The following is a 25,624-nucleotide window of genomic DNA, read 5'->3' as shown; positions in this document are numbered from 1 at the left end:
CGGGCTACGTCAGCGACGTCAGGTTATAGGAGCCAATCACAGCCTAGAACTCGCCTCCAACCTGCCAATCACAGCGCAAAACACTACCCCCCCAACATACTGCATCCGTGTTTATGCTCCGTAGTACGACGGTGTCGCTTGTCAAATATAACAGATTTCTAAAGTCATCGAATCAAAGCGACGCTTTCATTGATAACTTGTAGATCTTTCTAAGATCTCCTTTTTGGCTGGAGAGTGACACCCTCCTCTCGTAATGGAGAGGGAAAAAATAAGCTTTTAAATATTAATAATCTTTATAAATGTTGATTGCAATATTCACGATCACATGTCATGTCAGTAATAACATTTCCTTCAGTAAATCTATCTTCCGATTGTTTTTGGACAGCAGCCCTTATTTCTTATTGAATTATTTTAAGACGCTTCAAATGCTGTCGTTCTATAGCAGCATATATGAATACTTGTTTTGTTTTTTTGTTTACAATAATGTGTTCATAACGATGAGCTTAAAGCACACGTTATGGTGGATCTGATGAAGAAGACCCCCTCCACCTACAGTCCAATCGGGTGCTTGTGATTTGGCGCTGAGCGGAGTACAAGGCCCCGTAGCAGGGGAGCAGCAGCTATAGGGTGCTTTTGTTAGCTGGAGGAAGAGGGAGCTAGATCTGTTCAAATAGTAGACTAGCACAGAATCAAAGGTCGATAGGTAGACAGATATATAGATAGATCATAGATATATAGATATATATATATATAAATTGATAGGGGGCGAGAGTTGGACATTCCTCTCTCCACCAAGAGATTCTACCAAACGCTCCTGTAGCTTTAGCTCCTGCAGATCGAGGAAAGAGGCAGGCAATGGGATTGGGTAGCGATCAGTTACGTTAACCCCCCACCCCCCAGCATCTATCTATTCAGAATAGCGTTAAAACGAAGAGGCCCGCGGTCCATAATCTGCGATCTTTATTTTTTATTTTATTTTTTACACTTTATACAGATTGCACGCGGAAACGGTATCCTGGTGTATGTGTTTAGAATGGGACACACTGAAGGTATTGACATTTTATTATTTCACAGCATCTGATCTTTACTGTGCTCCGTTTTGCTTGCTTTTTCTCTAGGGATCTAAGCGTGTTTACTGTCTTATTGCTGCATGGATATACGAGTGAATTCGAATAAAAAAAATCTTCAAGGTATCTTTTTTCTTCAAAATAACCGATCTACAAGCTCACAACGCGTCGCATCGCGACGCGTTGTGAGCTTGTAGATCGGCTATTTTCTAATAGCCAATGTATATGTTTCAAAGGGCGAAGGGCTCGTTTCTTTAGGGCTTGTTTTCGTAGACCGCGTATAGTCGTTGCTTGTTGTTTTTAACATTTGTTTTCCTTTCAAAGCAGTGATGGAGGTTATAATCACGCTAGACAAATTTGATTTAAAGGGATAAAAAGGCAGCCATATTGTCAATGTAGCATATAGCTAATGTTAGCTGCCTTTTTTCATCTTGTGTTTCCTTTCCCTTTTATATACATCGCAAATCTCTGCAACATGTCGCCATAGTGCCAGCCTCAAGAACAACCACATCCACATTTTCATACATGTTTTAAAGAGGAAGAAGATAACAAAACGTATGTTTTGTATAATAAACAGGGTAGCTGTTGCCTTAGCCACCAGTTCCACAGTGAAAACATTTTTGTCTGCGCAGTCATTTTCCAAACGTAACAACACATGTTAAAATGTGTGTAAATGTTTGTAACAGTGAAGCTATGCCTAAATATCCCCAAACGCACTAAGATGGTGCATAGCTTTGACACCATGGGTGTTTACATCGTCGTGTGGAAGGAAGGAAGGCAGCCTGCTGCCTAGTGCAGGGGTCTTCAACGTTTTTCAGCCCAAGGACCCCTTAGCTGAGAGAGAGAGATGAAGCAGGGACCCCCACCACTACATATTGTATAGAATTTTGTCGCAGATTAAACCTTTTAATTGATAGCTTCATTGTTTGACAGTACTGTCATCAATGGTGTATACATTAATGTTTTTTGTTTATTTTTATTTTTTACACATTAGCTTCTCTATTAATTCATGTTGTGTATTTTAAGACCACTTAAAGCCTCCATACTAAACTTGACCTTTGGGCTATGTACTTTTTGCCCAAAATAGCAGATCTATAAGCTCACTGCGAGGCGTTGTGTGCTTGTAGATCAGCTATTTTTGGCTAATGTTCCCCTCAGGCCCTCACTCCCCTCAGAATCCTATCACACAAAGATTTGGAGGACCCCCTGTAGTAACTCTGGGGACCCCCTAGGGTTCCCGGACCCCCTGTTGAAGACCCTTGGCCTAGTGGGTCTGTTCAGTAGCATTGCGATCAAAGGACTAGTATTGACATGGTATTTACACGTTTAACAGGGATTTGAATGGGTCTCACGGAAGAATTCTGACACACACAACTCAAAGAATTTCAAAGAGCAAAGCATCCACTCAGCTGTTTTGTTGATAGGCCTATTGATAGCATTTTTGTGGAAAAATAAGATAAATGACTCTATATTGTATGAGGCTATATTATCCCCCACAGCAGCAAATAACTAAAGGTTGTTTTTTTAGTTAGGTTGTTTTCGTTTCGAGTCCTGAGAGCTAATGTACCATGTTGGCTTGATTGACTGATTATTTTATTAACTGTAAACTATTAGTTTGCAAATAGTACATTGGTACGATTGTACAATGATGCTAAAAGGATAGCACAAAAAGCCCCAAGGGTTTGTATCCATTGTGATCCTGTGTATTCAATTCATCGAGTAGTATCACTATGATATGATTAGTAATATGATGAGATAATATCATTTGTCTTTGGAAAAATATAGATCCTGTTGCTCCCAATTTTGAGTTGATATTTAATTGACACAGCTCTTTGAGCCACAAATGACTGATTGACACCAGTTTTCTTACATGTTCAATGCTAAGTAATAACATTACACCACTATTGTAACTACATTACTACTATATTACTAGGGACTGAGGAGAATTGCACATGATAACACATAACAACTTGGCAATTCAATGTGCTTTACACAGAACATCAAGCAAAGGAAACACAATTATAACATGATTGTTTTGTTTTTATTCATTAGGATGCATAAAACAAAATAAGTAAAAAATAATAGATCCAGTTACAGTGCAGAAGAGAAAATAAAAAATAACTAATAGAAAGGTCTTTAGTTATTGTTTGAAGAAATAAGAGTGGCAGCAGACAGCAGTTTGTTCCAGATATGTGGTGCATAAAAACTAAATTCTAGGCTTTAATGATTGATTGTCTTACCTTGAATATTTTTGTGATAAACATTATATTAGATAAAAGCAATTAAGATAATTTGCTTGCCTTGACGTATAGAAATATATACCGTATAGATGATATAGTGTTGACATCTTTGATGCTGGAGTATGGTGCTTTTCTTTTCAGTCAGTTGTATATCACTCATCCTGCAGGTCCAGTCAGAGAAAAACACAGTTAAGGATGCAGGAGCACAACAATGGATTTCTCCTTCTCTTTCATGCAAGGGATCATGGGAAATACAATTCAGCAACCCCCTCAGCTCATTGACTCAGCCAACATCCGACAGGAGGGCACCTACGACACCGGCAGTGATCCGGGTGAGGATGGAGGGCCCTCCTACGATGCTGCCCTGGACGCAGAGTTCTCGTACCCGCCCTCTGCCTCGGAGGACATGCCCCATGTCTCCAATGGTTACCCTCCGGGCCTGGGCCTCTATGAGCCTCAGACGAAGTTCTCCATGTACTCTCAGTACCCCAATGGCTCCGCCAATGGCTACGGCACCATACGGAGTTACGGAGACCACGGTCTCATGCCAGGAGAGAGCACGGTGCTGAGAGGCCCAGGTCTCCAGGACGGGCGCCTGTCGCCCGTGTCCCCTCCCCTACCCTCGCACCACCCACACCTCCACCATCACCCTCTTCACCACCATGCGCACCACTACCACTCAAACCCACCTCATCTACAGCCTCATCCGCATGCACACCCACACATTCACCCTCAAAGCCCTCCGCCAATGTCCTCCCTTGCCCAAACGCCACACATTATGACCCATACACTTCCTCCACCTCCCCCGTTACTCCTGCCCTCCACCAGCCCTCCCCCTTCACTATTGGACAGTACCCCCTCTTCTCAGCCAGCTCATGCCCCATCCGCTGTGCCCAGCAGTGTGCTGAAGAAAACCAGCTCACCGGAAATTAAGCTCAAGATCATAAAGACCTACCAGAATGGCAAAGAACTATTTGAATCTGCTCTATGTGGGGATTTGCTACAGGAGATGCAGGTAGCGTGTGCATGTCCAAGTTACAATCATAGATGATTAAAATAAGTGAAATCAGCGTAGAGAAGTACAGATGAGTGATGTTCTCACATCACATTTTCTGTTATTTTTTAAATCCTCAACAGGAGTCTCAAAGGACAGAGGTCACGCAGGTACAGCGCAGACATGAGAGGAAGAAGGAGAAGAGGAAAAAGAGTGTGCGATTGCAAGAGCAGGTCCAAGAACAGGGTCTGGATCCGGGACAGTCACAGGGAGGTCCCACGGACCAGGCAGAGGACACCTGCATCGAGCCTCAACCCAGAGAACTACCTGTGGCTCAGAGGGAGACGCCTCAGAAAGAGATGCCTCAGAAAACTGTTATCAAAGCTGAGCCAAAGACACCAAAGGCAAGAGATGCTTTGTCCATTCTCCATACCATGTGCTTGTCAACTACCACATGAAAAAAACTAACTTATCCATGAAATTCATATGCAAAAACGGATAGAATGTAGAGAGGTTATTTACCAAATGATGGAATGTATGACTTTTATGGCATAAATCAAAGGTAAAAAATTAATAAATCTATGCTACAGTTAGTTATCATTGGTGGGGGACACCTTTACTATCAGGTAGTTTGTTTTCTGGGATTATTATAAGAATACGTTCTTAACTCTCTCCTTTAGGTCTCAAAGGTTCATCACCCTTCAGTGATCCAGGAGACAGGCTTCTGTAAGGAGTTTGTGATTGGAGATCTGGTGTGGTCCAAGGTGGGCACGTTCCCCTGGTGGCCCTGCATGGTTTCCTCAGACCCCCAGATGAAAGTCCACACACGCATCAACACCAGAGGTAACGTTCTGCATGCATACGATACATATAAAACCATGGGGAGATACCATACATGTTAGAAAAGCCATCTACTTATGTATGCTCCATATCTTTTGACATTTCGATCCTTATGGATCTTCAGGATTAAAGTGATACACATCTTTATATACACACACAACTTAGTAATTATCCCCACCTGGTGACTGTAGGTGGAACGAAAGCTGGACATATTCACATAATGATAATGACACATCACATGATTTTGCATGATATACATCTTTTAGCCTTGTTTCAGATCAACAAAAAAAAAGTAATTAAAACAAGATCACAGACACTGGAAACGCACAAAAGGGCCACCAAATAATACTAGACATCATTAGTACATTCATTGTCCGCCTTATTAAGAGATACCACACATACACACTCCCAGCAACCACCTGTAAGTATTCTGTAGTATTACCTGTATTATCTGTTATACAGAGGTATGAATTGACTACCGACATGTGCGGACATATAACATACACAGAAAATCTGAGTGAAAATACAGGTCAGAGTTAACACTTGGGATTTTACTGTGCGTGTACAGTGTGTTTACCAGATTTTCTCTCTGGTCTTTTTAGGTCATCGGGAGTATCATGTCCAGTTCTTTGGCAGTGTGGCTGAGCGAGCATGGAGCCACGAGAAGAGGATCGTCCTGTACCAGGGAGAGCACCAGTTTGAGGAGTTGCAGGCTGAGACACTGCGCAAGACCTCAAACCTTGCTGAGAAACACAAGGTGTATATACCATCACTTAATAGCAGATTAGGAATATCATATTAAGGTCAGGCATGTAGAACTCTATTGCAAATTGTTTCATCTTGCCCTTGGGTGGCCCTATGGGGCGAATAACACTCCACCATTGACCCAAAGTACAACTCACACCTTTAACACCTTTACCGCCGGGCCCGTAGTTCTACGGGCCGTTAAATCCAACGGTTAAGCGCCGAGCCCGTAGTCCTACGGGCTGCGGTCTTTTCGCGCATGCGCGGTCCGGGTGCACTTTCGGAATTTTTTTGATCCACTTCCGTTTCCGGTTTGATGACAGGAAATAGAATTATTTGGGATCCGGTTTCGACGATCACGCCCGCTCCCATTCTACAGACGAAACTGAAACTCAATTCTCTTCCTGTAGTTTTTTCTCCTCGCATTTCACTGTTTAACGTAATCCGCTCTAACTACAGTCATGGAAGTCCGTTTGACATGCGGTCTTCACTGGGAGATACAGGGAGATCTCGCGGACGTAAACAGACCGTTCACGGCTCAATCTTAAGGATTTTAACAAGATCTATGGCGACATGAAAAAAACAAAAAAACAACAAAAACACCTTGGCAGGTGAGTACATTATTATGAGATTAACCTCTGGCGGTGGATGTGTTAAGAATACCCATGCTATAGGATTTATTAACATACAAGCAACCAAGACACTAAAACAAGACTACAACAGTCGAAATGTCACAGAAACACTAAATAAAAAGCCGATACTGAGCAGCAACAAGACTGTCCAGCTCTCCCCATGTCAAGTTAGCTGCATACTACACTAGAACAACCAATGTTAGTTCGGTTGGACTGGGCTCCCCGAACCGGAAAAAAAGGTGGATTTCATACTGCCACGGACACTTCCGTGGCTCGCTTGTGTAGTATGCATTGGGCTACAGAAGCTCTGCAGCAGAAACCTGGAGATTTTTTCTTAATCACCTGGCCAGGTGCACTTGATCTGGGAATCAGGTGTAGTACAACCTGGGCGGAGTTTGACAGAGAGAAGGAAGTGCAATTCAAATACAGGACACACATGGGCCGATAACACCCTCACCCTTAATACCGTTAGACAGAGTTCACTTTGACAATAGTATCACCATACAACTTATTCACTGTGTAACACATACTTATGAGTTCCAATAGGAAAACGGATGCAGCTTGCCCAGGCTCTATTAGAAACCGCCTAATAGAGTGAAATCACATCAACAAACAAGAGGTTTAGACCAAAACAATGCAACAACAAGTCAAAAGCTCTGATGAGCTCAGCAACTTAAAATCAGGTTGCTTCCAAACCTCATGCAAGCCTAACCACAAAGTAAAAGGGTAGCACGGGTCCAAAGTATTTGACTTACTTAAATTGGACTTATTGATTGGACTATACATATTATCCTTATTTCACTGTGGCATTGAGACTAGCCGTGCGTGAGTGTCACCTCCCCCGCCCCTGTAGAGCTCCAGCGTAGCTGTCCAGTTGAGACAGGCACTGTCTTGGTTGCATTAAATCAGAGGATTGTGCGCTGCGTTGCAGACTGAGTACATTTTCGTCGACTCTCTTACCGTCCCTGCCGATAATGGCCACAAACGTGCTCCACACAGATGACGTTCCACATCCAACTTCCTGGTGGCTTTTGTTTGCGTTTCACCTCGCTAAAGAAAACCACCATGGTATTAAGCAGGCAGTGTGCACTTGAGATTGGCTGTGTTTTAACCGGCTGTTAAAGTTAAATGTCGCTCATTCAACATGCGAGAACAAAAACAAACAATAGGGATTTTAGAACTATGATTATAGTGCATATGTCTCACATTAAGAGTTTAATATAAAAAGTCATTTCTAAAATTAGCTGCAGAGATTCTAACACACAGTCACACTGGTGAAAACAATAATCTCCAACCTCTGCCTGCGGCCTGGCGGAGATAAAGAAAGGTCACAAATGAACTCAAGAGCAGTACTATTTAGCAGAACTAAATTGCACTAAATAGCAGCACTAAATAGCACAATCAAACACAGCAGCACGTCTTACAGTCAAGTGACCAAACTAAAAGTGGGCTGTAGACTAACCCAACAACCACAGCACAAAATGTCGTAATGCAGTCAACCACTACATACAAATGTTGTTGACTAAGTAGCAACCCACTAGTGACCTAACAAAAGTGAAGTGCAGGTCCCACCACACAAACTGGTCACGCACCACAAGTTCCTGTATATCTAAGTGTTTATTTGAGCTACAGTACACAAAATAAAGTGACAAAACAGAACGTATAAAATGATATCATACACAAAAAAAGTTGCTCTGCTTGATGCACACTGAATGTAAGCTGTACAGAAAGAGAGACACTGACCCCCTATCTCTGGGTAACAATCTCTACGTAGCCTAGCTAGTCTTCGATGGCTTGCCAAGCTCGAGGCAAATTGAAACGCTAAACTCAGTGAGTCACAGAAAACCAGAGATACAACCATCTGTAACACACTGAAGCATGCCCCCACTCAGGATTACCACCAAAAATAAGAAAAAGTGGCAAGCTCTTCAAACCTGCCCGATGCCTTCCTAATTAGGGTGCTTCAAGGCAAAAGCACAACCAAACAAATGCCCACTCCTGCCCACTCTCGTTGGATTTCTGACCCTGCCTCTAGCAACAACTACACGTGATTTAATAAAAGAGATTTACCAGCACCATTGTGTGTCTATTGCGTGCTTTCTACCCCAGCTGCAGAAACCCATCCCTCAGAAAGAGCGTGCCCAGTGGGAGGTGGGTGTGGGCCATGCCGAGGACGCTTTCCTGATGACGCGGCAGGAACGCATTGACAACTACACCTTCATCTATGTCGACCCGGACCCCAATCAGCCCTCAACCACCAAGAAGACTGGCAGTCGGACTGACAGACGTGTTCCGGCGGTCCGGCAGCAGCGCTCCAGCAGCAGTAGCTCAGCTGGCAAGAAGGAAGATGCCGGGGTTGCGTCGCCAGACAGGGAGCAGCAGCCACGTAGACAGCTCCCCAGAAGGCAGTGCAGCATCCCCAACGCCAACGACCCGGCTAATACCCAGGCCCCGGATGGCGAGAAGAACCAGAGGGGGGACACCGGCCGTGGTAGCTCCCCAAGCCAGGAAGCTGACTCAGAGTCGGGGGGGCGGCAGGAGTCTCCGCCACCAGTCAGGGCCTGGAAGACGGCGGCGGCCAGAAAGCTGCTACCTCTCTCCATCACCATGAAGAAGCTGAACGTGGAGATCACCAAGTGTGACTGGCCTCTCCTGCAGAAGAGAGTTGTCCCCTCGCCGAAAAGAGAAAAAGCGGAGGAGAGGACAGAGAGGGTGGAGGGAGAGACCAAGCAGCCCGACCTAGGGTACTGCTCACCTGAGGTAGGTGTGAGCCAGGCCAGGTTATGGTTGACGTTTCAAGATGGTGTTGGACACCATGTACACATTGATACACAACAACATTGATATAAGTGTGTTCCTCATTTTTACACAGCAGGAATGTGGAGCTAAACCTGAGCCCAGTCCAGAGGAAGAGGAAGATGGAGACGAGGCTGAGGCTGAGGCTGAGGCTGAGGCTGAGGCTGAGGCTGAGGCTGAGGAGGAAGGGGAGGAGAGGAGAGGTTCCCCAGCCAGCCGCCGGAGCGAGGAGGGAGGCACACAGCCTACCTCCTCTCCTGGCTCTCACCACAGCAGTTCGCCAAGTACGGAACACGCAGGCATTTGGCATGGTGGACTGTTGAGCAAATTAGCATCTTAATCAGACCAACATCCTTTCTCTTCTCGCACACTCTCTTTGTTTTCAGGTTCTCAGGAGAGGAAACAGCAGCGGCGGTCGGTCAGGAGCAGGTCTGAGTCAGAGAGAGGCAACGACCCAGTCCCTAAGAAGAAAACCAAAAAGGAGCAGGTACCGTTAACACCCTGAAGGTCATCATGCTAATCTGATGCAATATTTGAAATAAATGCCATTTTGTTGGGGCAAATTCTGCACTCTGAGGATGGGTGCTCAAAGTCATTGGTGTAAAAATCTACATTCCATGAGAAGTCATATGTATGCTTTATTACCAGTTGCCCCTGAGTTGTTTAATGAAAAGATATTCAGGGATATTTCAGTGGTCTTCTTTTCTGCCTTTTGCCCTTGCACTTTTGTGACACTGATCTGGAATCACCCTAAAATCTTTCTGGTGCAACCTCATCACAGGCTGAGATGGCTCCTGAGACAATGCTGAGGACAGGCTCACAGAAAGGTGATTGTTCAAACATCATTGTTCTTCTAACTACTAAAAACCTACGTATTTACGTACTTCATTGACCGGGATCTACAAGCTCACAACACGTCACATTGCAACACGTCGTGAGCTTGTAGATCTTCTATATTCACTGAATCTTTATGACATGCTCAATAGGGACAATGGGGTTCATGTGGTTAGTTTCTCTTGCCCTCTCTCAGGTAGCACCTCTGTACACAGTAAAACCTGGGGTGTTAATTTATTTATAGTTATCATTATAAATTCTAAAAAGTATAATAAATGTTATACTGTGTATAGATATCTCTGAAATATGCATAATTGTATTCTTTTGTCATCCTTTGTGTAATGATCAGGGGCCAGTGAGATCTCGGATGCGTGCAAGCCGCTGAAGAAGCGGAGTAGGGCGTCAACGGATGTGGAGATGGCTTCATCTCAGTATAGAGATACCTCCGACTCCGACTCCAGGGGCCTAAACGATTCCCAGGTGGGCTGAGAAAAAAAGCACACAGCACAGTTCTCAGTCGCCACGACTGATTTCAGTCATTTGGATTCCATAGAAGCTAGCATGTCTTCTATGGAAGCACGTTGCACTCTGAAAATAGACGCATTGAGAGCTTGTAGATGGGCTATTTTCGGTTACTTTTTTAAGATTAGAGCATCTAGCAATAGTTAAAGCCTCAATCTGTGATTTCTTCACCTGTTTAGCAGTATGTAGAACAGCAGGAACAATATTACTAAAACATAATTGTACATATTGTGTTAATTGTTTAGGGAACACAGCTTTAGTATGGGGGTGTCCGTTAACACTGTTTCACAAATCTCACATTCATTAGGACTTGGCCACAACACATTTTGTCGTGAGATTTTATTTTGCTTTAATTCTCTCTCTCTCTCTCTCTCTCTCTCTCTCTCTCTCTCTCTCTCTCTCTCTCTCTCTCTCTCTCTCTCTCTCTCTCTCTCTCTCTCTCTCTCTCTCTCGTGTCCAGGGTTTATTTGGGAAGAGTCTGGATAGCCCAGCAGCAGCAGACGCTGATGCCTCAGACACTCAGTCAGTGGACTCCAGTCTGTCTCGTCAGGGCAGCAACACTGGCAAGAGAGACACCGTATGCCAGGTGACCGCTGCACAATGTCACGTTGTCAACCTCCCATTAATGATTATACACATATATACGCGTGTCTCTATGAGGTTTTGATTGTGGTGTGTGCGTTTGTTTAGATCTGTGAGGTGTATGGTGACGGTTTGGTGGCGTGTGAAGGCGACTGCAGCAGGCAGTTTCACCTGGAGTGTCTGGGCCTGACGTCTCTTCCCGATGGCAAGTTCACTTGTCTGGAGTGTAAGAACGGTGAGACATGATGATGGGACCCTCAACATATCCGCACCCCAACAGCACATAATTCACAACGCAACAATTCAACTGACACTTAGATGTGGAATTCCTACTGTGTGGCTCTATTTAGCCCTGTATCTCTCGCCCTCTCTCCCCATAGGTAATCATTCTTGTTTTAGCTGTAAAGCTTCAGGAAAGGAGGTGACGCGCTGCTCTGTGGTAGGATGTGGCTGTTTCTACCACGAGGACTGTGTGCGTAAACTCCCGGGCACCACCAGCAGTTCAGGTGGGGGGTTTTGCTGCCCGCAGCACAGCTGCTCTACCTGTTGCTTGGAGAGAGACCTGCAGCGTGCCAGTAAAGGTAACATTTTATGGGCATGAGTGCTGCCTTATAGACATGGCTCAGGGAAATAAGCAAACTTATGCAACGGAGGTGTCACGATGTGGGAAAAAATTGGTTCTTTCCCTTCTGTCCCCCAGGGCGCATGATGCGTTGCATCCGCTGCCCCGTGGCCTATCACACGGGCGACAGCTGCATAGCAGCGGGCAGCATGGCGCTCACGCCTCACATCATTATCTGCAGCAACCACGGCAGCACCAAGCGGAATGGCGTCCAGTCCTCACCCATCAACGTGGGATGGTGCTTCCTCTGTGCCAGAGGTGAGCTCACGTCATCCCACACTTAACTAACTCTCTCCAACAGGGCCAGTTCAGGACTGTAACATAGTCCTGTTGTGTTTTTCATTTCTATGTTTTTAATCATTCAGTAACATATGATGGATGAAAAACTCACTGGTTCAGATGTTTTGTTTATTATACTGCAATAGCTTTCATCTTTAGCATTGTTGGCCTTGAGTAGAGCCAGACCGATATACCAGACATTATTTGTGCCCTGATTTTTATTCACTTTCAACCTGGTGTCCCTATTTTGGACTCTCCAAAATTCGCCATCGAAGCCAAAAATCTGTCCAGGCTCTATTCCTGATACCAGCAGTGCTGTGAAATATGATATTTGTTCTATGTCATGTTACTAATGTTAATGGAGGATGAACAGGTCTGTTACACTGCACTTCATATTTACAAATGTACTGTCTGGTGATGATGGCCAGTAGAAGATACAGTACTTAACAAATGACTAGTATTTAAGTACCAAATCATCACAACATAGATTATTGTTTTGGAATGTCGGGACATTTATCAGTAAGTTGAGTGCACTGTATCAGCCCAGGACAAGCCTTTTTCATTTCTATTTGTGTTTTTCCTCTGTGTTCTAACAATGTATGTGTGTGTGTGTGTGTGTGTGTGTGTGTGTGTGTGTGTGTGTGTGTGTGTGTGTGTGTGTGTGTGTGTGTGTGTGTGTGTGTGTGTGTGTGTGTGTGTGTGTGTGTGTGTGTGTGTGTGTTGTGCGTGTGCGTGTGCGAGTGCGAGTGTATGTGTGTGTTCTCTCTCTCTTTTGTGAAACCACGGTTATGTTAGTTTGATTGCGGCTCACTCCCGTCTCTTCCTGTGTGTCTTGTGTAGGGCTGTTAGTGCAGGACCTTACTGACACCATATTAAGTTCATATGCCTTTAAGTCCCACTACCTTCTGACTGAGTCAAATCGTGCTGAGTTGAAATTACCTATGATTCCCTCTTCTTCGTCAGCTACCAAAAAGAATGTGGGGAAAGGTAACTGAACCGTTTCTTCATCTTCTCTGCTTCGTCCCAATGGCGTGTGTCTATGCTTGTGCCTGCTCCCAGTTTTTTTCATTTGACTTCCCTCCTTATCGCATCTTTCATTTGGAAGCCTTGAAGTGCTAAGTGAATTAACTGGTTGTTTTGCTGCAGTTAATTGTAACAAGAGCGGCGCACAAATAACCTCGGCCAAGTTCCCTAACTCCTAATCTATGCAGATGATATGATTAGACGGGCCTACACTTTACATCAAGCTGCTCCTCACATGGTTGTGAATCAGCCAGCCTGAGAACTTAGCTGTCAAAATTGTATCACTTATTAACATTTAATCTGGGCTAGTTGCACAGTCGTCACATTGACTGTATTTTCCATTGGGAGCGTTTGATTGGAGAGGTAGGCTGCGATAACAACACTGCACCATGTTTGTGTTGTTATCAAGACTGAAATAACTCTATCTGTTGTATGTGGGGCTTATTGCTGCCAGAGGCATGCCGCATCTTTGCTTCAGCACTTTGGGCTTTGATTTCGCTCTGGGCTTTGACAGGCCATGCTCAAGCTCTCCTCTGTTTTGCTGACTGACATTTTTCTACTCCCATTCCTTCAATTGTGGACCTGCCTTGGATGGAATACACTTTTTCATATATTATATTTTTAGGCTTTTATTTGTGGATAATAGAGAGACAAGAAATTAAGGACGGAGGGCGAATGAAACCATGGACATTGTGATAATATCGGTTGACATACCATCTGGTCATACACCGGTGCATCCTGAATCCAGGCGCTCGTAAATACCGACAATGTCAGGTTCCTCAATTTTTTAGTTATGAACATTTCATGATACTGTATTCTCGCTTGTCATTTCTTGAAATAAAAAAAGGAGAATTTGACAAGTGAAGTTTTTGTTTGAAACGTGATTCCATGCAAGCTGGTCTTTGCAGGATGTGGAACTAGAAAGGTTTGCTATGATGGCAGGACTGCATGTCAGCTTTTTTGCCATGGACCATGGTTAACTTGCTGGCTGTCTCATCCTTGTGCTGCTGCATGTTTTGATTGTAGATTAGCCCTGGTTCTGTACCCTGAATCTGATTATTAGACGTGCCAACTAAGAAATTATAACCGAAATTAAGACTCAGGGGTTCCAAATCTTTTTTTAGATAAGTACTACCTGCAAAAAGTGACAAAATAATGTTTTGTTTGCTAAAAAGGGGTAGAAATCAAACTTGGCGTTGATAAATAGACGTGGTCAAGCTGCATGTATATTATACAAGTTCCTGTACTTGCGGAAAGCTCTTGGCCATTGGGTGTATTTAAAATGAAATGAATTATTATCTAATTATTTTAAATAAATATATTTTTACAAGGACTCCAGTGTTGTACTGGGGTTACCCGATTTGAGGTTCTAATGCTAATTCTGGGAAACCCCGACTTGACAAGTTGATTATTGCCTGTAGAATTTGCTTTCGCAGTTCCAAATTAGTTTGGAGCGCCTAGAATTATTATATGCATAACCGAGGTGCGTCTGCAAATAAGATTCAGAGTATATGGCCAGTTTTTAAGGTGCATCATCTAACTATATACTGCTTCTTTTTCTGCACACTCATTGTTTATGTCACAAACATCCACACACATATGCAGGAGGCAAGTTGCTGTGCTGTGACTCATGCCCTGCCTCATATCACCCGGAGTGTCTGGAGATGGAAATGCCAGAGGGGGCATGGTCCTGTGGTGACTGCAGGGCAGGAAGGAAGCCTCACTACAAACAAATAGTCTGGGTCAAACTGGGCAACTACAGGTGAGCAGGAGCCCAGAATGCAGCATTTACACATCTTTTCATCACTTGTTTTCTTCCTTGTTCTTCCCACACTCATGCTCACTGCCTATTCCTTCCTGTCCACTCTCCTTCCCTTAATGAAATGTCTGGGTGCCTTTTTTCTCACAGGTGGTGGCCAGCAGAGATCTGCAACCCTCGCCTGGTGCCGTCCAACATCCAGAGTCTCCGCCATGACATTGGAGACTTCCCCGTCTTCTTCTTTGGTTCACATGACTACTACTGGATCAACCAAGGTCGCGTCTTCCCCTACGTGGAGAACGACAAGAACTTTGCCACTGGCCAGATCAACATCAACAAAACTTTCAAGAAAGGTATTTATTGCGCATCGGTCAAAAGAGAGTTAATTCATAACTGTTTCTGAGTTAGTGGTGTGGAACACAGCTGATGAATGTGTTTGTGAGAGGTTTGTTTCTGTGTTCCAGCTCTAGAGGAGGCAGCCCGGAGGTTCCAGGAGCTCAAGGCTCAGAGGGAGAGCAGAGAGGCTCTGGAACAGGAACGCAATTCACGCAAACCACCGGCGTACAAATTCATCAAGGTAATACCACCAATACCAAAGCCTCCACCCTCCAACCACCACCCCCAACCACGTCATGCTAAGTAACTAACTTTGACCCTACAAATTAAAGATGTTCAAAATATGTATGACAAACACTTATAATAACACTTGTGTTCAATAAAAAAGCTCTACGCTATGCTCTACATCCTATGCTTAGTAACAAACCTCCAGCCTCTAACTTCATCAAAGTAATATCACCTTATGAATAATCCATCCTTCATCAAGATAATATTGCCTAAAACACATGGTGAAATGAAAAATTCGTTTTTCTCTCCTTTGGGCTACGTGAGCGGCAGGCTACATACACAAACATTAGCCCTCTTCATCTGATTGGTTGAGACGCCGTTTCGGACTGAACAAAAAATCTATTTCACCACGTCTTCAAGGTGCTCAGTAACAAACAAGCCAGCAAACTCTCCATGACCTTGGAACATTCTATGGTTATACTGCAAACCAATGATTCAGTAATTTTCTAACTATGTGGATGTTGTGCCTTCTGTTACAGTCCAACAAACCAGTGGGGAAAGTGCAGGTGCATGTAGCTGACCTGTCGGAGATCCCTCGATGCAACTGCAAATCAACGGACGAGCATCCTTGCAACCTTGAGTCCCAGTGTCTCAATCGCATGCTGCAGTACGAGTGCCATCCACAGGTCTGTGTGCATGTTTTTCATTGTTCAACGAATGTAGATGTGTCACATGAGTAAGTGTAGATATGGATTAAAGTCTTATACATTGGTGTGCATCTATACTTATTGGTTAAAGGACCATACTGGTGGTCTTTTTTTGAAAGCCATTTATTTCAGTACATTATGAAAATCAACATGAAGAGACTTGTAACTTGCTTCCGATAGCTGCGCACAAAACATAGCAATTTCATTGTGTGATTATGTTTTGTCAAAGTAATGTTATTGATGCATTTAAACACATTTTAAAGCACGTGTGTCTAGCAAATGTCCAGCCCAAAATAGTCCCTGGATTGACGAATCAAGTTTGAATGTGACTTTTTATCCATGCGATGGTGTTTTGCCAACATATAGGATGCCGAATAGGCAATGTATTGATGCAGGTATATGGTACGCTACCTGTGCCTCCCAGTCTCCCTCTCTGTGGTCTTGTCTGTTTCAATGAGAAGGAAAATGAAAACACTGAGCAGGTGAAGGAGTACAGCAACACTTGACTGCTTGGTAACAGTACTTATGCTGTCATTACAGGTATGTCCAGCAGGAGATAGCTGTGAGAACCAGTGTTTCTCCAAGCGTCTCTATGCGGAGACGGAGGTGATAAAGACAGAGGGCCGTGGCTGGGGCCTCCGGACCAACCAGGCCCTCAGGAAGGTGAGTGTCAGGGTCAGTCAGAAGTCACCACTCCAGTATGCATAGGGTTTTGTTTTTGTTTTTGATTTTTCAAATGTGCTTTTCTTGCAGGGCGACTTTGTGACTGAGTATGTGGGAGAGGTGATAGACACAGAGGAGACCCAGCAGCGGATCAAACGCGCTCATGAGAACCACGTGACCAACTTCTACATGCTTACTCTCACTAAGGTAAATGAGAGGAAAATGACAACGCATAACGAAGAGATGTCCTAATCAAAGTAGGGCGATAGGCCTTGTTTCTGGAGATCTGGAATTTGGGTTTTATTTTTTTCCTTTAACGGGGGGGCTAATTGATATGTTGGACACCAGAGTTAGATGATTTGCAAAATGCAATTAACTCTGTTGTAACATCGAAAACTACAGCAGCAGCAGTCCTGATACTGGTAAGAGGACTAAAGGTTCCCCTTTTCCTCTCAGGATCGTGTGATAGATGCAGGACCCAAAGGAAACTCTTCTCGGTTTATAAATCATAGCTGCAGCCCCAACTGTGAGACCCAGAAATGGACAGTCAACGGAGACGTTCGCATAGGATTCTTCGCCCTGTGCGACATCGAGGCCGGTCGGTTTCGTGTGCACACACAACTCACTCAGCAATATTATTTCACATGCTTGTTTTATCCCTCTTATCTTATGCATGTACACACTCAGTGGCAGAGAAGCCTTTGTTTTTATGTGAAAGTCGTCTCTCATCTCCCACAGGCTCAGAGCTGACATTCAACTACAATCTGCACTGTGTGGGCAACAGGAGAGCGTCTTGCCACTGCGGGGCGGACAACTGCTCCGGGTTCCTGGGGGTGCAGCCAACGGTGAGGAAAGCTTCACTCACTGTTGATTTTAATTACCACCAGACTTTTGATTGACAGTGTGAGCATTACCTTTGAAAGAAACATGTTTTTCTTTCTTCTTCTGACCTAATTTTATTCTTTTTCCCAGAGTGCTGTGGTGATGGAGAAGGAGGAGAAGGCCAGGAACGCCAAACTGAAGCCTAAGAAGAGGAAGCTGCGTCCGGAAGGCAAACACACACACGAGTACTTCTGCTTCTGCTGTGGTGAGGGTGGGGAGCTAGTGATGTGCGATAAGAAGGAGTGTCCCAAAGCGTACCACCTGCTGTGTCTCAACCTCACCAAGCCTCCCTACGGTATGGACAAAACGCACTTGCCTTGTGTGTGGTTTGCGTGCATGCATGGAAGCTTTTGGCAGAAAGTGTTGTTCCTGTATTGATAGGCATCTGGTTATAAAATGTATTAGGTTTTAAAATGTGGGGGAAAACTTATTAACATAGATCATTTGGGCCCGGACCTGACAGTGCATCGCGTGTTCGAGTCCCGTTCCCGACGATCTTTACTGCATGTCTCTCCCCATCTCTCTCTCCCTGTTACCTGTCCATCTTCACTATTTCTATTGTGAAGCCGTGACGTATGCGCCCCGTCAGAACAACTTCCGGGTCCAAGTGTTTGTTTTGACAATATGCGCAGTGCTGTGTCCCTCACTGTTTTAACAGATCTGAGACTAAAATAACGACTAAAGTGTCATTCTACCGCTCACATGGCAACGACAAAGAGAAGAGGAAATCGTTATTATATTATATATATATATATATATATATATATATATATATATATATAGGAAGCTGCGAAGCTGCGTTCATATAAAATGTATATGAAAATATAATAAATACATAATATAATAATTAATAATGATAATAAATATATATATATATATAATAAATATGTATATGAATATATATATTAGCCTACTTTTTATCTATGATATTATCATTAAGACCCCCCCCCCCCTCCCCCCCCCAAAAAACATAGATAATTTGGGGGGGGGGGGTTTCTGTTCCCCAGACAAATGTGTTAATTTAAAACTGGGGGCAAACAATTCGACCCTTCATAATGGGACGGTGATATTATTCGTTTTTAAAGCAGTGGCTGTAGGTTTATAAATGCCCACATTGAACCATATTGTAAATCAGTGAGTTCTGCTCTAGTTTTGTAAAAGTAAGAGTAAAGTGATGTTTCACTGTCAAGCAAACGTCATTACTGCTGTTTTGAATCTGACACAACTTCATATGGAGGGCTTTGGTAAGCTGCTTGCTGCATTACAACTAGTATGTAACTGTTGATACGTTTATATTTAAAAAGACAAACAGTGGACTAGCAAAACCATATCCCCCTAATTGAATGATTGGGATGCATTTTATCCACTTGCTTCATTGCATCTATGCCTGTATCCAAATAATATACCCCCTTTGTCTCTCGGTTGGCAGGCCGTTGGGAATGCCCGTGGCACGACTGCAGTGTGTGCGGCGCCCCTGCCGCTTCTCTCTGTGACTTCTGCCCCCGCTCCTTCTGCCGGGACCATGAAGCGGGGGTCCTCACGCCCTCCTCCCTGGAAGGTCGCCTCTGCTGCTCCAATCACAACCCCCTCAGTCCCCTGGGTTCCAATGCCAACTCCACCCGGCCGTCCAGCCCCAGCCTGAGCCCCGGCAGGGTCAAAGAGGAGCCTGAGGAGGAGTCCGCCCAGCTAGCCTGAGAGTACCTCACCTCAACACACCCAACCCCCACAGACCCCCACCCCCGCCCAGTCAAAATGCTCTCCTGTAGGCGAGAGCCTGATTTCCACCCCTGATCAGGACGCGCGCGCTATGAGGAGAACTACAGTGCTTTTCTCGACGAATGCAGATGGAATCCAGAGCTGCACAACTGAGACACACATGTGATCGCACATTCGTCTGGAGTGCCAGCAGGAGGCTAACGAGGCATCACCTTCCCGTTGCCTCTGTGCGTCACCACAAACACCACGGTCGTGGCGCTCTCTGCAGTCACTCCTGCAGTCACGCCTGGCCCGAAAGCCTAGACCAGCCACCTCCATTGTGGGTTGTTTTTCTTTGTTGTTTTTTCTTTGACACTTACTACAGCTGTGGAAATTTTAAGTGTTATTATCTTGTGTGTCGCCGGCACTTTTGAAAGAACTCGTCGAGGGAGGCAGAGGGGAGATGGCAGAATAACCCCCCCATCCCACCCGACCTCTGCGCCATGCTGCTCATCTCTTTGTTTACTTGCTGTGAGTTGCGGTTACTCCTGGGGCGGGCATCTGCAGCTCACACACAAGATGGCTCTACTGCACAGCGACATGGCAGAGCCAGCCCCCCCAACACACACACACACACACACACTCACACAGCGATCGACACTCCAGACGTGAACTGTCATTCTATTTATCTTGACAAACAGGAGCAGGGGAAAGGACAGATTTGTGCAATTTTTTTCTTTCAGGATCACACTACATTCCAACCTTACTTAGACATGGTTTTAATATACTTATGAGTATAGATGATGAATATAATTATATACAGTATCTATGTTTGTTAATGTTTACAGACAGATTATCTCTCACTTCATCTCGGTGAGTGGTGTATTACATTTCTTTAGGTGTTAAACATTACACAGACCTCCTTGTGAATATAGTCCTATTAAGGTGAATTATAATGGTATATAGTAATGGTATGACATTACAGACGTCCTTGTGATTTTGTTTGTTTAGTTTTTTTCATATCGCCGTTCTCACTTGCCACTGTGTACATACGTAATTGGCCCCATTATATTGTAAAGTAGCCTACTAAAGAATAGGAGGGATTGAGAGGTGAAGCGAATCAGCGATGATGACAACCTGCAGCCTTGTCACGTTGATTGCTCCAACGAGATTGAAATGCTGAACGCATTTTATTATTTTTTATTTCGTTTTTTCACAAGAGGACAAATACAGTTTGTTGACTTCGAAGGGTCTGACAATTTCTGTTCCCTTTTTTTCCCTGGCAGTCATTTAACTAGATAAGCACTTGAAGACAACAGGGGCCCAGCTCATGATCACTGGTGCTGTCTGAAGTATTGCTATGAGCCTTAAGGGATCACCTCAGTATAGCGTGATTTATACTTAGTTGTGCACTGGAGTCACACACCGAAAATAGCCGATATACAAGCTCACAATGCGTCGGACAACGATATGTTGTGAGTTTGCAGATCTGCTATTTCCGGTACACGGCACAGTACACAGTCAAGTAGAAATCAGCCATACGACTGGCTGTAAGAACTACTGCCCAGATGCAGTTTCATTTAAGTAATGTTGTGTACTGTGAGCGCCAATGCTTTGTTTTTGTTTCTTTTTGTTTCTTTTTTGCCAAATCTTTCTGAAGCACTTTCATGCGGCTTATCACTACCCAATTTAGGTAGGTCTTACATATACAGAAATGTATATACCGTACAAGAAACATATGGCAAGTATAAATGTTTAAAAAAATACCTCTTCTCTGTAGTAATGTTGAAATTTAAACTGTGTTGTAACTTACTCTTGGTCAAAAATCCAACCATTGTGAGCGCTAGACATAGTTCTGAGGCATAGATATGTCCTAAATGCTGTTTTTCACTCAAATTGGAATGACTGCCAACCTAGCTATAGCCTCTTCTTCCATTTAGTTAACTCCTTCTGTGTCGTCCAAGGTACAACCAAGAGAACACACCGTCACAACCTTGTTCTGTTTTCGTTCTTTCTCAGTGCAGTGGCTGACCTCGAGAGCATCCTCACGGCTAGGTTTTATATAAAGTAGGACACATACCGTTATACAGCACTCCAGTATAATGTAAAAAATAATGTTACAAACGTATGTACAGTGTTTTTAATCCCTCATCTGTCAAAGCCAATGTTTTTGTATTTATTGCACCATATTTTATACTAGTCCATTTTCAGTTTCAAACACCAGTAGAGGAAAGTCTCTCCCTCTGCAGTGAAATGGACATAAAAAACAAATTGGGGAGTTTTAACATGTTTATGTGTATGTATAGTCATTGAATATTTTTATTTTATTTTTTCCCCTTTTGTGTACGTGTAATGATTCCACATTTGGTAACAGCAGCTGGTCATAGATCAAGCCACCTTTATCATGACTTGCTGTATTGGTGTTAAAGCAATATAGGGCTGTCCTCGACTAAAGAACTTATTAGTCAAGTAGTATAGTTATAGAATTTGTTGGCTAATCGATTTGTTTATTTAATCAACAAATCTGTAAAAGTTCTGATGTCTACATGCAAGAAATGCAAAAGGACCTCTTTAAATCTAGTGCAAACCAGAGATGCACATTTTCCACAAAATAACTCATCAGTAGGCCTATGGGATAAAATAATTAACTGTATTCGATTAATCGATGCACAAAGTCTTGGTTGACTAAGACTGAATCCACTAAGTAAATAATAATAGACTAATAGAATTAGAACGCACCAAACTCATCAGATAAAATTCCCTCTGTGTGAAAATCTACTTGGCAAAATAATGAATTCTGATGAGATGGCAGTCCTAATGCAATTCAATAGTGCCATATATTGCCATTACTTTCAGGTTTTGTGCAATATATGTGCCTGGACTCATGATGGCATCATTGGAGAAAACATTTGTAATCATGCCAGAGTCTGTGCTTTTGATAACTCTGTTAATGTGACTAATTGTGTTCTCTGTCCGTAAAGACATTCTTTCTTAGAGACTCCTGAGGTGATTGGTAGTCATAGTCATCATAAACCAGGGTTAAATGATGCCAATCGCTTCAAATCAATTAAGACTTTTCCTAATGCATACCGGTACATGACTTATAGGACAAATAAGAAAACTAAAATTGACTATTTTGATTTATTTTCTTTATAAGACTCGATTTTGCTCTTAAATTTGCCAAATTTACATTTAAGATGAGCAGTGTTTTGTTTCATACTTAACACAGCTCATCACCTGGGTGCATTATTAAAGCACTTTTTTTTACGTATTTGAATGAACAGTGTGAGTTAAACTTGAATTTCCTTTTATTTGACATTCTTTATTTTGTATTTATTCTATTACTTTTGATACAACACATTCATATGTTCACAATTATTAGACTTAAGGGATTGGGTGAGTGAGGTTACTATATCTGTGATTTAGAAATTAGATCGTTATGTCTTCAGTCTGACTGGTATCCAAGCCTTGTCCAAATGCACGCAAAGGTGAGCACTGGTTTTTCCCAATAAGAAATTATTCAAAGAGGAGTCAGTGGTTATACTCTGTTTCTTATCAGGTGGAGAGTATACATTTGTCAATTTAATTAAAGACAAATGTTTTTAATTTGTGTATCCGCTTAAATCTTTATTCGTTTTTTTTTCTGTTGCAAAGAGATTCTGCATAAACTAACAGCCTGTATTTTTGCATCGCCAGACCAGGTGAACACATTTTTAGTTTTGTTTAGTTTTTTGCCTGTCTTATTTCTCTTCTGCCCTTGCCAGCTGATAAAACAACAGTATTATGCCTAATTTCTCTGTCACTGTGTGCAGCATGATTACATTTACTTAAAATAGGATCCTGCATTATACCTTTTTATTTTTTTTATTATTATTTTATTTTGTTCATTATTGCGCAGTGGCCATGCTTTTGAGAAGACTGCATGGTGGTGGCTCTCATTTAAGGGACGCTAACAAGCAGAAATATTTTTCTAAATGTCCAGAACTTTGCAAATTTTTTTATGCCCAAAACTGACTAACCCCCTAACCAAGCCAGCCCCCAGCCCCCACCCACCCACACCCCCAATGTGTGAACAGTATTTCTCAGTTCACTGTGATTACTTTTTTTTCTCTGTGCAGTGTTGCTGTCTTTTTTTTTTATTGCCATGCTGTCCGAGAACAGCATTGGAAATTAAACAACATTGGTTTCATAAGCACTCATCTCTTTTTATATGTAGTGCAATTGCTTACAGTAATTTGCAATCTAACTGGGGTCATATCTCTCTCTCTCTGTGTTGCTTCGATTAAAACGTGGATGAACACAAAATGCCATGTTGATTACTGTTCAACCTGTGTTACTGCATATTGTTGAAGACTTGTAAATAGTTTGCATTGAACTTGCATAGGATCATGTTACTGTGGCGTGCTATTGCCTGTACAATTCTGCTTCTAAATGTGTGTGACTGTTGGGACAACACTCTTTTTGTAGTACATGACTGTCTTTTTATTTGAGACTATTGATTCTGTCCTTTTTCATTCTAAAGTTGAGTTGAAGGAGTTCAGACATGCCTGAAGTTTGACTTTAATAAAGCTGTACTCTGTCTCAGTGGAAATGTCCCTGTCTTGCTCAATTCATTTAAAACTATTCTTTGAATTTAGGGAATTTGCAAAGGATGGGGTAGATGGTGACCGGTAGATGGCGACTCTACAACGTGACTGACGTGGCCATCTGATGCACTACTACAGAGTCGGAGGGGCATTCAGCTATATTGAGATCTGATTTGTAGCCATCTGCTGTTGTTTCCATGCTTATTGATTTTAACGTCACGGCAGCGCTTGATTATATAGTTACCTGTATGTTTCAGTGATTCATTTATTTTCAGTGGTGTAAAGTAACTAAGTACATGTAAGTACAAGAGTATTTGCAATTTTTCATACTTTTACTTTTACTCCACTACATCTCAAGAGTCAAATATAAAACATACATTAACCCCTACAGCCCTATTTAAACTTTGGCTATTTTTGATACATTTTTTTTGTATATACATTTTATAATGGGCACTTTTACTTTTGGTACTAGGCCGACTACTACTACATTTTTTAAGTAAACAATTTGAGTACTTTTACCACCACTTTATCATATGGCTTTTATTTGAGTAGGGTCCAGGAAGTTACCTGCTTCCACACAGAGTGCGTTTTTTCAGTAGTAGGCGTGTCACATAAGGTTGTTTTTATTTTTATATTTCACAAAAAATAAGGAGAATTAAAGACGGGAGGTTGAATAATATGAGAGCAAAAAGAGGTGGTTGTCACTGTCATAAAGCGGAAGCTGTAAAGATATTAAGGGGAACAATGAGCCTCAGTAGGAACCGGAAGAAAAGGGAATGTTACTCCAAGAAATGTCTGCATGAACTAGAGCAGGGGTTCTCAACCTGTGGGTCGGGACCCCCAGGGGGGTCCCCACATGACTTTTTTTTTGGGGGGGGGGGGGGTGAAGTGACAATTTAAGGACTTTTAAGATCTTTTCAATACTCAATAATAAAATAATATTAAAGGTATTACATATGAAAAGTATTGGTTTATTTTGTTTTCTTTACAGGTGAACTTGTGTCATGCATGTATGCTCTTATTCTGGAGATCTTTAACCAGAAGTGGCTTGGCTGTTTGAAGCGCCTTCACGGACTTGCTGTTGCTTGCTCCGTGGCATCATCATCATCAGAGTTGCCATGTCCGCCTATTATAAGCGACTTTAGGCTTCTTTTTCTGTAAAGTTGCTTGTAAATATTGGTAGTTTGGCCGCCGGGTTGCGTTTTTTTGGGCATAGTTGCTTATTTGGGCTTGTTTCCAATGTTTGTTTGTTTTCATTATGGTTGAAATCAGTGGTTCTGAAATATTTTTCATGTCAAGGACCCCCAAACTAATATGTATTTGTCTGCGGACAGTGCGGAGTGCGGACCCCCCATCTGGATTTTTTTTGTTCCAGGGAAACCCATACCAGATTTGTGGATTGTGTTGTTAGAATCATATTAAAAAGATTCCACATTTTGCACTTTTTTAAAAAGTTTTTTTTTTTAAAATAGCATGCAACGTGTTGTGAGCTTGTAGATCGCCTATTTTCAAATAATCAATGAACATTATGTTTAAAGGACGAAGCCGCGAAGGGCTCGGTTCTTTTGGGCTTGTTTTCATAGACCTGGTTGC

At 42.9% G+C, this 25,624-nt stretch overlaps 1 protein-coding gene across 5 annotated transcripts; it reads left to right on the top strand.

The window, feature by feature from the left end:
* Positions 1–633: 633 nt before the first annotated feature.
* On the top strand, positions 634–24,030 carry nsd3 (nuclear receptor binding SET domain protein 3). Of its 5 annotated transcripts, none has more exons than XM_080434151.1 (25): positions 634–1,049; positions 3,475–4,322; positions 4,445–4,705; positions 4,982–5,144; positions 5,744–5,898; positions 8,627–9,277; positions 9,393–9,597; positions 9,700–9,800; positions 10,095–10,140; positions 10,497–10,627; positions 11,130–11,255; positions 11,360–11,486; positions 11,632–11,832; positions 11,952–12,131; positions 12,993–13,139; positions 14,781–14,937; positions 15,085–15,287; positions 15,399–15,511; positions 16,038–16,184; positions 16,746–16,868; positions 16,959–17,075; positions 17,325–17,466; positions 17,607–17,713; positions 17,841–18,045; positions 19,180–24,030. In XM_080434151.1, the coding sequence occupies exons 2-25, from the start codon at positions 3,519–3,521 to the stop codon at positions 19,443–19,445; spliced, it is 4,878 nt and encodes a 1,625-aa protein (XP_080290277.1). In that variant the 5' UTR covers positions 634–1,049; positions 3,475–3,518; the 3' UTR covers positions 19,446–24,030. The 5 variants fall into 5 exon arrangements, with proteins under 5 accessions (XP_080290277.1, XP_080290278.1, XP_080290275.1 ...); XM_080434152.1 differs by having other exon boundaries at positions 9,390–9,597; positions 13,116–13,139; XM_080434149.1 differs by having other exon boundaries at positions 9,390–9,597.
* Positions 24,031–25,624: the final 1,594 nt, after the last annotated feature.

Source organism: Gymnoscopelus braueri (assembly GCF_963280865.1).
Source record: "Gymnoscopelus braueri genome assembly, chromosome: 7".
In the NCBI taxonomy this organism is placed as follows: Eukaryota; Metazoa; Chordata; class Actinopteri; order Myctophiformes; family Myctophidae; genus Gymnoscopelus; species Gymnoscopelus braueri.
Note: the sequence above shows the minus strand (reverse complement) of the source record. Positions and strands in the feature narration are given on the sequence as shown.